The 12,592-nt window shown below is 58.4% G+C and overlaps 1 protein-coding gene across 2 annotated transcripts; it reads left to right on the top strand.

Moving 5' to 3' along the window:
• Positions 1-4,869: 4,869 nt before the first annotated feature.
• CHST3 (carbohydrate sulfotransferase 3) lies at positions 4,870-10,717 on the top strand. Of its 2 annotated transcripts, none has more exons than XM_015866472.2 (3): positions 4,870-4,984; positions 7,687-7,970; positions 8,401-10,717. In XM_015866472.2, exons 2-3 carry the CDS (start codon positions 7,834-7,836, stop codon positions 9,638-9,640), a joined length of 1,377 nt encoding a protein of 458 aa, XP_015721958.1. In that variant the 5' UTR covers positions 4,870-4,984; positions 7,687-7,833; the 3' UTR covers positions 9,641-10,717. The 2 variants fall into 2 exon arrangements, with proteins under 2 accessions (XP_015721958.1, XP_032301407.1); XM_032445516.1 differs by lacking the exon at positions 4,870-4,984 and adding an exon at positions 5,503-7,374.
• Positions 10,718-12,592: the final 1,875 nt, after the last annotated feature.

The following is a 12,592-nucleotide window of genomic DNA, read 5'->3' as shown; positions in this document are numbered from 1 at the left end:
GCTGATTTGCAGCGCACAGAAAATCTGCTTTGCCTTGACTCAGCTCACACAGCAGTGATTACACAGTCACGGGACTCTGGGAGCCAAGGCACAAAGTGCTGTCAGCTTTGGGGGAGAAGAGCTGGCAGGGGACAAAAAACCTCAGGGCCTTGTGCAAGGACTGAGCAAACATCCCCCCCTACCCACAGCATTATTCATGCAGCTTCCTCCTCTGTTGGAACACTTGTTTTCCCCTTCTGTACCCACAGCAAAGTGGAAGGCACAGAAGGGAGTACAGTATTATTTGGAGAAGAGGGCACAAACCGCAAGAGCTTAGAACAGAAATATCCAACCGCATCAGATGAGTAAATGGGGTGAGCTGGCAAGCTGGACAACAATAAGGGAAGGATGGGGAGCTCTTGGGGGTTGGGACCTCAACAAGAAGCCCAGCAGTGTCACACACAGGAATATCTGCATGCCTGGTCCCCAGCAGTTGACTGCTGGCACTGGGGTGGGCCTCAGATTCACAAGGGGGAATTGGGAGCCCTATGGCTGTAGCAGACCGCACTGAGAGCCAAGGGCTGCAGAATGAGTCCATCATGCTCTACCCACAGCACAAGCAGGACACAGGTCTGTAATCCAACCTCTCTGGATGTCACAGAGCTCTGCAGCAGCCTTCCCACCAGCAGCCTCCCTTCCCTCTGCTCACCCCACAGCAGCCAGGGCAGTGTGTGAGCATTGCTACATAGCAGCACACACAGAGTAATAGAGATGTGAAAGAAGGAACAAAGCCCTCTTCCCTTTCCCCAGGGAAGGCAGAGGCGTAGGAGCTCACAACCCCAGGGATCGTGACACAACCACAGAACAAAAGGATGTCTGAGCAGCGAGAAAAGAGAAACATGCAAAAATTGCTTTGGAAAGAGCAGCAAATGCCATTCCTAGCTCAGTACATACAGCCCCCACTCAGACAGGACAAGAGACCCAAGGCATGTAGCACCAAAGCACTGAAAAGGAGTTCCTCAGTTCTTTGCAGCCACCCTTTAAAACCTGCCCCACAGCTGCTTGCCCTCCGGTCGTGATTGCAGTGCTCAGCTGTGACAGATCTCTGTGTGCTCTAGTGGGGGAGGGAGGGAGGGGGGGGGTTGGATGAGATCCAGAGCCACCTCCAGCCCTCCCCAACAGATCTGCAAATGAGAGTTAATTAACCCTGAGAGATTTGGAAAGTTTTTCCATAAAAAGAAATAAAAATCAACATGTTTGAACTGCTCCTATTTCACAGGGGAGCTCAAAGAACACACGGCTTTTGCTCCTCTTTGGTTTTCCTGACGCCGCCTGGGGCGATCAGCAGACAGGTGGCATTTGAGTGACTTCTAACACAGATATCTCTATTTCCCCATAGCTTTTCACAGTAAGCCACGTGCAGAGGGAGAGCCACGTCCTCCTTGCATGTCCCTGTTTGTAGCAGGGGAGTTGGACCGGATGACCTTTAAGTGTCCCTTCCAGCTTGAATGATTCTATGATTTCAGCAGCGCTTGTTGGGGTGCATCTTCTCTCTGTCCTGCCACAAAACTGGGCTGAGCTGACCCCTGGGTCCCAAACCTTTGGACAACACTGCTGCTTACTTTTCTATCTGCCCTGGTGCCTTTATTGTGTGCTAAACAGGGAGGATTTGGCTACTATCTCAAGCCAGACAAGTTATCCAGGTGGAGACATTATCTTCCTGAGTGCACGGGCTGACAGGGCTGCAGCATGACAGGGGATGGTCAGAAACTGCTTTCTGCCTTCTGCAAACAGTGGTTAAGCTCAGAGAGGGATCAGCCCCCAAACCTGGCAGGAAAGCAAACTCCTGGCAATCACGTGCCCATGAGCTCAGAGCCTTGTAAGGAATCTCCGGCCTGGAGGGTTTTTCAGAAGAGGAGTGATGCACATCAGTTAGATCAGCAGTGGACCAGCAGTGATGCTCAGAATTAAAACACCTGAAGGGATGCTGGAGGGGCTGCCCTGCTGTCTGTAGCACTTCAGCCATGTGCATCAGGTTTGCGGACAGACTGGCCCCAAATGGACCCAATCAGGCGCCAAAGCAGCTGGAAGCTCACCCAGTGCAGGAAAAGCAATGCAAAATGAGGCTTCAGGCTCACATGGCTGCAAGTGACACAGAGGAGGGGAAAGGGGACGTGCTGGGGACTGATCTGTCTGAGACTCATGCTGTGGAATGAAAAAGGGGAGAGCTGCCATGGTTTGTGCAGCCCACACACCTGAGCTGTAGCTACCCTTGGGGTTTTCCTGGTGCTGAATGCTTCTCTTGCTCAGCACTCTGTGGTTCTCACTTCCTCCTTTTGGAAGGGAGAGAGTTGGACAAGCCATGCTTTGGCATGATTTCCTCTCCCACCCCTAGCCCCCCAAAGGCTTGGGGCTGGTGACAGGCTCAATGCAATCAGCTCTTTGGGGGTTTCTCTTTCTGTGCAGCCTTGTTGGAAAGAGAAGCCTGCTGGTGGTTTGGGTCAGGCTCCCAGCGCCAGGTAAAGCAGGGTGCTCTGATGGGGTTTCCCCACATCTATCCTTATAGGTAGCAGAGAATGTGCATTTTGCCCAGCCGAGGATGCTGCCAGATGCTGTGCTTTTGGGCTTCTGATTTTGAGCTGGCAGCTGCCCACTTCCTCACACTAAAGGGATGGAAAATACGTTATTTGGTGGTAAAAGCATGTGCTTATCTTGGTGATGAGCATCCACTGTGGAAAGGCCATAGGGAGGGGGCAGGTGCAGGGCCACAGCCTCCAGCAGTGCCCATGCACTGGGCATGGGGAAAGGCAGCAAGGACTCATCGGGCACGAGGTTTCAGGTTCACTCTTTTTACCAGGCATCCTCCCGTTCTGCTGTTCTCATGGCACCAGTAAGAACCTTGGCGTGGCAGGTGAGGAAAGTGTTTGCAATGATTACAAATACAAATAAAAGAGGGCTACAATGTAGCAACTTCTTTGTTTCACCCCAACAGTTTTAGATAAGTGGAACCGAAAAAGGAACAGAAAGCCAAGAGAACCCAGAGCCTGAGGGCCTCCTCGCTGTGGGCTGCGGGAGGGGGGACGGGGGCGGGGTGAGTGGGGCTCAGAGCCGCCCCGGCCTCCAAACTTAAGTCCACTTGGATCGAACGCATCCGCTGGGGGGAGCCAAAAACAGAGAGATCAGCTGCAAATCGCCCTGAGAAGCTCCGGTTGTGGAGTTTGCTGGGCTTGCAGGAAGTGGATACGAAGCAGGAGGCGGCCTAAGGGGCCAGCAGCAGTGTTCTCTGGAGTCGCCTGCTGGTGGCCCTTGGGCACCTCGTCCATTACCCTCCCTTGGAGTTACCTGCTGCTCTGGGTGCCGCTGTCCCACCGTGGCGGCTGCTGCATCAGCCACAGCAGACTGCAGGCATCTAGCTGGTAAAGATGGCATGCCAGCACCTCAGGTGTGCATGCAGTTGGAAAACCAGGCTCCTGCTTGGCTCTAGCACTGGCTGCTTGTCACTCAGAGGGTGCTGACACATTGGAACAGGTTGAAGGAGGCTGTGGATGCCCCATCCCTGGAGGCATTCATGGCCAAGCTGGATGTGGCTCTGGGCAGCCTGGTCTGGTGGTTGATGACCCTGCATGTAGCAGGGAGGTTGTAACTGGATGTTCCTTTTCAACCCAGGCCATTCTATGACTCTATGCAGCAAATGGGGAACGAGCCCTTGGAGCAACGCCAGGAGGAAGCCCTCCCAGTCCTACAGCCATGTCCTCCTGGGAAATGAACCCCTGAACACCCCGAGGGATGCATGGAAGGAAACAGAGCCCTCCACACTGCAGCACTGGGGCTGCCAGATGGCACCAGGCAGCGCATGGGGACATGAGGACAGAGTTTGGCAGCTCCCAGACCGTGGGTGAATATCCAGACAAACTCTGCCCTGCTTTCACAAAGTGAAGGCTGGGCTGGGCTTCCGTACAGCACAACTGGGTGCAGTCCCCAGCACAAACACAGGGTACAAAATAGGCAGTATGAAGCATTATCACCACTTGCCCAAACGCAACACTGGAACAGGGAGGAAAGAGCTGAAAATACCAATAAAGCTCCTGGGAAGGGGAAAGCAGTGGGGTCAGCAGGTGGAGGCTGAGCCGGGCTGCTCACAAGCTGCTCCACCCGCCGGGTGCTGCCATCAGTGCACAAAGAGGTGTGTGTACCACGCACAGGTTGGTGCATGCACCCTCCTGCTGGAAGCAAGGTGCTGGCACTACATGCACAGGGCAGGGCACTCCACGCTATCTTCATTGATGGGGAGCCACTAACGATCAGCACACCAGTGCCAGCAAGTGTGTTTCTGCCTGATGCCTGGAAGAGCTATGCCAGGAATGTGAACAGGACTGAGACGCTATATGGGGGCTATTTCTTTCTGCTCTTTCTGTCTGCAGAGCCAGACTTCCTTCGCTGCTTGATGTGGGACACGTGGATTTCTGCATAAGAGCCAGAATTCCTGTTTCCATGCATTCAGGGCATGTAGGTGTAGGGATGGGGACATCCTGTGTGCCCCGGTGGGAAGCTGTGTTTCCCCCCCGATGGGACGCTGTTGCTGGGGCTGTCCGGATGGCGATGGCACCGTATATCCGCCATCCCACGAGGCCAAGCACACCCGCAGTGGAGTTTTGGTGTGACTCCGGAGTAGCGCAGCTCTGAGTCCCCCCCCCCAGATCCTTTCGGTGGGGCTGAGGGAAGGGAACATGCGGGTGCTGCGGGGCTCGGAGCAGCCGGCGACGGAGGAGCAGGCCGGGCACCGAGAGAAACTTTTCCCGACGAGGTGCGGGATGCAACCGGCAGGATGCCCCGGGCCGGCCCCGCCCCGGCCCAGCTCCCCCCGCCGGCACCCCGGGAGGAAGGAAGGAAGGAAGGAGGGAGGGAAAGAGGCAGGGAAAAGGGAGGGAGGGAGATGACAGCGCCGTGAAGAAAAGCAGGGCCCCCGCCGCCCGCCCCTCCGCACCGCACGACCGGGCCCTCGCGGGTAGGTACGGGCGGGGGGCGAGGGGCCGGCGGGGGGCGGCGGGGCTAGGGATCTCAGCGCCGGGGGGAGGGGGCCGGGGGGCTCCGCAATCTCTATCCCCCCCCCTTCCTTCTGCCCCTCGGCGGGCGGCTGCCGGGCTCCTTTGTGCCGCCTCCGACCGCGCCTTTGTCTGCGAACGGGGAGCTCTCGCCGCTCTCCCCGCCGGGACCGGCAACCCCCGGAGCCCCCGAGTCTCGCGGAGAGCAGAACGCGGGCTCGGGACGAGCAGCGCCGCAGCCTCGGTTCGGTGCGAGGAGCAACGGGTCCGGGGGGGGAAGGAGAGTTTCTCCCAGAGTTGCATCAGCCGTCCCTTCCGAAGGAAGGCGAAGTTGTCCTCAGCCTCTCCGCTCTGGCCGCGGGGGCACCGGGATGGGGCCGGGATGGGGCCGGGGCCGGGAAGGGCCGCAGCGCCCGCCGGGGTTCTTCGGCGGCTGCGGGGGGCATCGCGCCACGACGCGGCCACGAGCTGCCGGGGAGCGGCGGGGTCCCACGGCCGTGAGACGCGGCCCGAAGCCCGGGGCGAGACCGCGAGGATGGAACTCCGTGTTTTCCCCGTGCGCTGCACAGCGTCAATACGGGATTCTCTCCCAGCGTTGCGCCTCGGGAACGCGGACACGCTGCGTCTCACCCGGAGAAAGGGCTCATTGAGGCTGAGGCACAGGGACCGGCTTTGTGCTGCTGGAGCGCACTGAGCCGCCGCTCTCCTCCGGCCCGTGCCATCCCCAGAGCCCACCTGGGCGTCTCCGGAGCCGACCTCGGAGCCAGCCCGCAGCATCCCCGGCGGGCTCCGCAGGCGGTGCCGGCAGCTATTAGCCGAGTTTGTTCCCAGTTTGGTTCCCAGCACGTGGCCGCCCGTTGCTGCCCCAACCACAACCCCGCGGGCAGCCCCCGGCTCCGAAAGTCCCATCGCGGGGCTGGGGCACCCCCTGCCAGTGCCCCCTGCCAGCCCAGCAGCAGTCAGTCACCTGGGAGCCGGGCCGGTGCCCACTACGCCGCCCTCGTCCCTTGCTCAGGGCTGGGCGCCGGCCCCCATTTGGCCGCAGACTGGGGCTATTCTGGGCAACTTTATAAACAGCGTAGGAGGTGACTTTTTTTTTTTCCCATTTCTTCCTATTTTTTTTTTAATTTGTTTTTTTAAACTTGAAAACACACGTTGCTTTTGTGCAAAAAATAGCGGAGGGAGCAGCCGGTGGCCGAAGCGAGCTGCGCCGTCTCCAGCGTCCCCATCCCACCGGGCGGCTCCGAGGCGCTGCCAGGCGGAGGCATTCGGGGTAACGACGTGTTTCCCGGCGCGGGGAAGAAAAGCGTTCGGTGATACGTTGGGAGCTGCCTTGCCGTGATTCTTCCCCCAGGCAGCAGACAAAGAGCAGCGGCGATCGGCGTCCGCACGCTCCCTTTGTTCTGCCCGTGGGTTCAGCCGGGCTGTCCCCCATTAACCCGGCGGGGAGGGGGCGGCCGAGGACTGAGAGCAGACGGTTTGCTCGAGGAGTTCGCCCGCCGCCCGTTGAGTCACCGGAGGAAAATGTGACTTCACCGCGCACACCTCCGGCAGAGACGGGCAACAGCGGGAGAGGGACTTGGGAACGGGACCCGGCAGCTCCCCGCGGCCGCCTGCTTCCATTCCAGCCCCAGCGGTGCTGAGAAACGCGGGGGCACAGAGCCCCTCTGTTTCCTTCACAAAGAGCCGCCTGTGCCTCTCCCCGACCGAGCCGCGGGTTCCCAGCGAGGAAGACGCCAAGCGGGGCACAGTGCTGCTCCCCAGCCTTGTCCCCGCTGGTTTCAAGCCCTCAGACCCCCCAATGCACAGGGAGTGGGATGCTCTGTGCACCCCTAGGCTGAGCCGTGAAGGGTTCAGGGACCCAGCACTCAGCTGCCCATGTATTTAATGAATCACATCCGCCCCAGGGCTTGGAATCAGGGTTTTTCTGGAATCCATACAGCCCCTGGTCAGGGCATCATTTATGGTTTGTCTGCTGTGGGCACTGAAAGGGGGAAATCCCGGCCCAGCTGTGCCCATGATGCTGGCAGCGGCAGCGCTGACCCTTGGAGCTGCTTTTCCTGAGCTGGTGGTGGCAGAGCCTAAATCCCTTCCCCTGGCAGCCGTCACAGCCAGCAAGTGCAAAGCCACAACGTCCACATGTGAGAAAATGGTGGCAGTGAGCGTGAGGGACAGAGTGCACAATGAGCACAGGAGATCACATGGGCCTTCAGCTGGTTCCTGAAACCCCATCAGGTTTCATTATCATACCTAGAGGAAGGCGGAAGCCGCGCACCCCATCGCACTGACAGGAAGCCCCTGAAGTCCCACTGAGCAGCCATTGAGCTGCTGGAGCCCCGGCTCAGGGGGGCTGGTAAGGGTTTCTGGCCGGGTGCAGAAGGCAGCTGGCGGGGATTGGGTTTCGGTGCTGGAGGAGGAGGTGTGGGAAGGGGTCTCCCGTGGCAGATTTATTTTGGGAACGGGGAGAGTGGTGCTGTCAGCAGCTGCCGGGCACCAGGTGGGAACCGTACAGAGCCACTCTGCCCCCATGTTCTTATGGTGCTGGGAGTTCCTCGAGCTCCTCTTTGTCCAGAAGAGGGGAATCATCTCAGACCCTTTTCATGAGCTCTCTGGATGTTGGGAGCAGTGCTGGAAGGCACCCATATGTCTCTCTTCATCCCCACAGGCCAGAGCCACCTGGGAAGGGATGCTGCGGGACAGCAGGTGCCCAGCAGATAGCCCAGGGCATCAGGTGCCTGCCTGGGGGATCCTCTGAGGACAACGTGGACATGCAGAGGATATAAATGCTGTAGCTCCCTCATTCACCATCCCAATGGAGAGGAGATCGGCTTTGCCCCAGGATTTTCGGGAGGTGCTGCACTGCCTGAAGATGAGGAGCAAGTATGCCGTGTTGCTGGTGTTTGTGGTGGGGCTGGTCATCATCGAGAAGGAAAACAACTTCATCTCCAGGTAGGAAACAGGGGTATACTGCATGTCTTCTGCTTTGAGCTACCTGCCTGCCTGCCCCATGCAGTGGTGACCCCAGGTCCTGCAGGGAAAGGATACAAAGCGGTCCTCAAAACTTATACAGGGGGATACAGGGGAATGGAGTAATAAGGGGACACAGGGATCATAGAATCATAAGAGTTCCAAGGGACCCTTAGAGGCCAACTGGTCCAGCTTCCCTGCAATGAACAGGGACACCTACAGCTCCATTAGGAGCTCAGAGCTCTGTCCAGCCTGACCTGGGTTGTCCACAGGGCTGGGGCACCACCGCCTCTCTGGGCAGCCTGTGCCAGTGCCTCACCTCCCTTATTGTTAAGGATGGACACAGGGATACAGAGGGATGGAGGGACACAGAGGGACATGAATTCAGCCGTTTTGCCTTACTGTCCCGCAGGGTGTCGGACAAGCTGAAGCAGTCCCCGCAGGTGCTGCCAGAGGCCAATGAGACGGAGGCCAGCCCGGTGCAGGCTGAGAATGGGTCTCTGGCCTCACTGCGGCAGCTGGACACAGCCTTCTCACAGCTGAGGACGCGGCTGCGCAACGTCACCTTGCAGCTGGCTGGGGAGCTGGGCATGGCAGCCCCAGGGCCACGGCGGCACGTCCTGCTGATGGCCACCACACGCACCGGCTCCTCCTTCGTCGGGGAGTTCTTCAACCAGCAGGGCAACATCTTCTACCTCTTTGAGCCTCTGTGGCACATTGAGAGAACAGTCACTTTTGAGCCAGGGGGTGCCAACGCGGTGGGCTCGGCCCTGGTGTACCGCGATGTGCTGCAGCAGCTCCTCCTCTGTGACCTCTACATCCTGGAGAGCTTCATCTCACCAGCGCCCGAGGAGCACCTAACGGCTGCCCTGTTCCGGAGGGGCTCCAGCCGCTCGCTCTGCGAGGAGCCCGTCTGCACGCCTGGCCTCAAGAAGGTCTTTGAGAAGTACCACTGCAAGAACCGCCGCTGCGGGCCCCTCAACATCACGCTGGCGGCCGAAGCGTGCCGGCGCAAGCAGCACATGGCCCTGAAGACAGTGCGCATCCGGCAGCTGGAGTTCCTGCAGCCGCTGGCTGAGGACCCGCGGCTGGACCTGCGTGTCATCCAGCTGGTGCGGGACCCGCGTGCCGTGTTGGCGTCGCGCATGGTGGCCTTCTCAGGCAAGTACGAGAGCTGGAAGAAGTGGGCTGCTGAGGGGGAAGCCCCGCTGCAGGAGGATGAGGTGCAGCGGCTGCGGGGCAACTGTGAGAGCATCCGGCTGTCGGCTGAGCTGGGGCTGCGGCAGCCGCGCTGGCTGCAAGGCCGTTACATGCTGGTGCGCTACGAGGACGTGGCGCGGGCACCGCTGCGCAAGGCGCTGGAGATGTACCGCTTCGCAGGCATCCGCCCCACGCCGCAGGTGGAGGAGTGGATCCGCACCAACACGCAGGCGCCACAGGACGGCAATGGCATTTACTCCACGCAGAAAAACTCCTCAGAGCAGTTTGAGAAGTGGCGGTTCAGCATCCCCTTCAAGCTGGCACAGGTGGTGCAGGACGCCTGTGAGCCGGCCATGCGGCTCTTCGGCTACAAGCTGGCCAGCAGCGCCCAGGAGCTGACCAACCGCTCGCTCAGCCTGCTGGAGGAGGGGCCCCCCACGCAGGTCACGTAGTGCGGCACCGCTGCCCCCGTACGCCCGGCCGGCCCGGGGTGACCCTGTGCCATGAACTTGGAACCAGGGCGTCCTTGCAATAGCGACGGGTTCTTGGGAAGGGCGATCAGGAGATGGCACAGGGATGCTGTGGCAGAGGGGTGAAGCTGTTTAGTTTCTCTCCCGATGGAAGGATGAGACCCTGAGATTGAAAACCCAAGTGCCACGGGTGCCCAGAGCCCGTAGCACAACCTGACCCATGCACCAGCTTCAGCGGTGCCTTCTCGTTTCTGCAGAGGGCCATTGAGTGAAGCACAGGAAAACCAGAGTTTGCAGCCAGGAATCCATAGACCCAACCGGGGGACAATTTTCTGGGAGTGTTCTGCAACCTGGATGTTTTCCAGTGCCACCAAACACAATGAGCACTCCTGGGTGAACTCCAGCACAGGAAGCAGTGTCATTGCCCCACGGGTGTGTGCTCCCTGCGCTTTCCAATGGTGTGCTCCGAGTGCCAGCAACATGGTGTGCCAGCACCAGCAGGAACTTGGACCTCAAAGGCCTTACTGGTTTAGTGCCTTGGTACAGCACAGACTGGGACCTGCCTGCAACCGGACGAGGCAGCCTCTCAGTTTGTGCTCTGCAGTGCTAATTGTTGGGTGTGGGTGGGTCCTTTTGATTTATTTTCTACATTTTTCTCCGTGTATCAGGGTTGCGGGGCAAAATTATTTATTTATTATGTTTTAAAAAGAAAAACAAAGCGGGGTGGGGGTGGGGGGAGGGAGGTACATCAGGGGTCAGAGCTAAGCCCAAAAATCAGAGCAGCACAATGTGCTGCAGACACCTATGGAGGAAGTGGTGGGAAAGCAGCCCACAGGCCTCCATGGATGGGATGAGTTATGGATGCAGCTCCAAGGACACCCAGCTGAAGCAATGTGGCGATGGGGATGCTGTGGTGACCTGACACAGGGTGAAGGTGCTCTCCAGAGCCCACAACTTGCCCCGGAGCAACCAAACCTCAGCACCTGGTGTGAGCTTGTTCCCTTGACTTCATTAGAAATGGGCAAAAAAGCAATACAAAGGAGCAGAGTCCAAAACATCTGCCTTGTTGGTGTTTGTTCCCCTCCCCCCCCTCACCCCCCCGGTCCCAGAGCCCACAAAAGGACCCAGGCATTTCCTATTGAGCTCAAGTATGAGCTGCACAGGTTTTTGGAGCAAAGAGAGCAATTTGATGGAAGTTGGTGTTTCAGACATTCTGCAGAGCACCTGGCTCAGGGTGGCCATGGGGTCCCCAGAGTGCAAAGGGCCTGGCCTGCTTTCTGAGCAGCACTCAGCCACTTCCAATTCATCCTAATTCCATCATTGCCAGCATCACTCTTTTCCACCAGGCTAATTGCCTTTATATTGTGCCAGAAGAAGTCAACCCAAGACCGGTCAGGTCCTCTTTCCCCACATGGGCAAGAGGGGGGCCCTGCAGCAGGGAGCCACTGGTGGGCATGGGCAGGATGGGGACCTGCGGAGCAGCAACACTGGTGTTAACAATACAGGCACACTGTGAACACAACCCCTGCAGCATAAAGCTGACTCTGAGCCCATTCCTCTCTGCTCAGCAAAGGCTGCACACCCCATGCGGAAAGCAAGGGGTTCTGCCATCCCCACACCACTAGGCACGGCCACCCATGGCTCGGCCCCACCGCCAGCACCATTAGACAAAAGCAAAAATAAATATGTGAAAATCAGCCGCTGGGACTGCCCAGACTCCAGCAGCAAGCTGCAGCTCAGCTAGCTCACAAAGCCACGTTTTCGACACAGAGCAGAGAACAGAGGTGGCATTGAGCAGCGCAGAGCGGCAGTGGGGAGCAGCCATGCCATTGCCTCAGCAGCCATCCTCCTGCAGCAGTGGAGTTTGCCTTTCTCTCATTGCTTTGCTTGTGTCTGGCCTCAATATGCAACGGGGCCAGGGCACAGGACACTGCCTGGCTTGGGAGAGGGTGCAGAAGCAGGGATTTTTACATGCAGTGCGTGCATTTAGGTGGAGTGGTCTCCTCACCCACCCCACACACACAAAGCTCCCAGCACGAGGGACATCCCGGCATCCTCAGTGAATGGTGTTTTGTTTGGGAGCTTCCTGCTGGGAAGGCAGCGTGGTTCTGGGATCGGAGGCACATTGGATGGGAGCAGTGCGTGCTGCCACTGAGCTGTTGGCACGGCAAGGACACTGCCACAGCACAAAGCAGGGGGAATGCAAACAAGCAGCCCCTTTTGTGGTTGGTTGGGAGTACGCAGAGGAGCAAACAGCTGGAAGAGCAGAGCTTTAAACTCCCAGGAGCAAACAGCAGAGGAAGGCTATTTAGGCTCCAACAAAGTCCTTTCTGTGCTCACCTTCACGTAAGGGTACCTGCTGCTTTAGTCTGGGCTTCTGAGAAGCAAATAAACAGTTTAAATGACTCGTAATACAAGGTAAAAGCATCTCTGACTGACAGACCCAGAAATGGGGTTTCAGAAGGGCCCCGGTGTCCTCGGCCCATTCCCACTGTGCATGGAGAAGGCAGACAGGTGGGCAAACTGAGGGGTGTGCAGAGCAGGGCTGGGTGAGCCATGCTGACGTAGGTCAGGGAGCAGGTCCAGCCCCTCTCACCTGCAGCACGGCACTGCCTGGCTCCAGCCTGCCCCTTCCAGCTGAGCAGCAGCATTTCTTCCTGGACACCCTCCAGCTTCCACTCAAAAATGTCATAGGACATAAAGAAAACGTGCCCCCAACCCATGTGGATTTTCATGATGACTAATTGCTCTCATTAAACACATGTAGCCATGACACCCGCATGGAATTCGCACTGTGTGGTGCCAGGCACATTGGGACAGACACGTGGCTCCTCCAAGGCTAAAGTAGCAAGCAGGACCTCACTCCCATCCTTCCCCATATCATGAAGGACAGAGGTTTGGGAGAAAAGGTGTGCATTTTCAGCAAGAAACATC

This window comes from Coturnix japonica, chromosome 6, assembly GCF_001577835.2.
Source record: "Coturnix japonica isolate 7356 chromosome 6, Coturnix japonica 2.1, whole genome shotgun sequence".
Lineage (NCBI taxonomy): Eukaryota > Metazoa > Chordata > Aves > Galliformes > Phasianidae > Coturnix > Coturnix japonica.
The sequence above is the reverse complement of the archived record's forward strand: the minus strand, read 5'-3'. Positions and strand labels throughout refer to the sequence as shown.

What these genes read in the sequence shown, in the direction of transcription:
- CHST3 (XM_015866472.2), top strand. Translation starts at nt 7,834, where the DNA reads ATGGAGAGGAGATCGGCTTTGCCCCAGGATTTTCGGGAGGTGCTGCAC. An exon ending in GAAAACAACTTCATCTCCAG is followed by an intron (nt 7,971 to 8,400) that starts GTAGGAAACAGG and finishes ACTGTCCCGCAG; the next exon opens with GGTGTCGGACAAGCTGAAGC.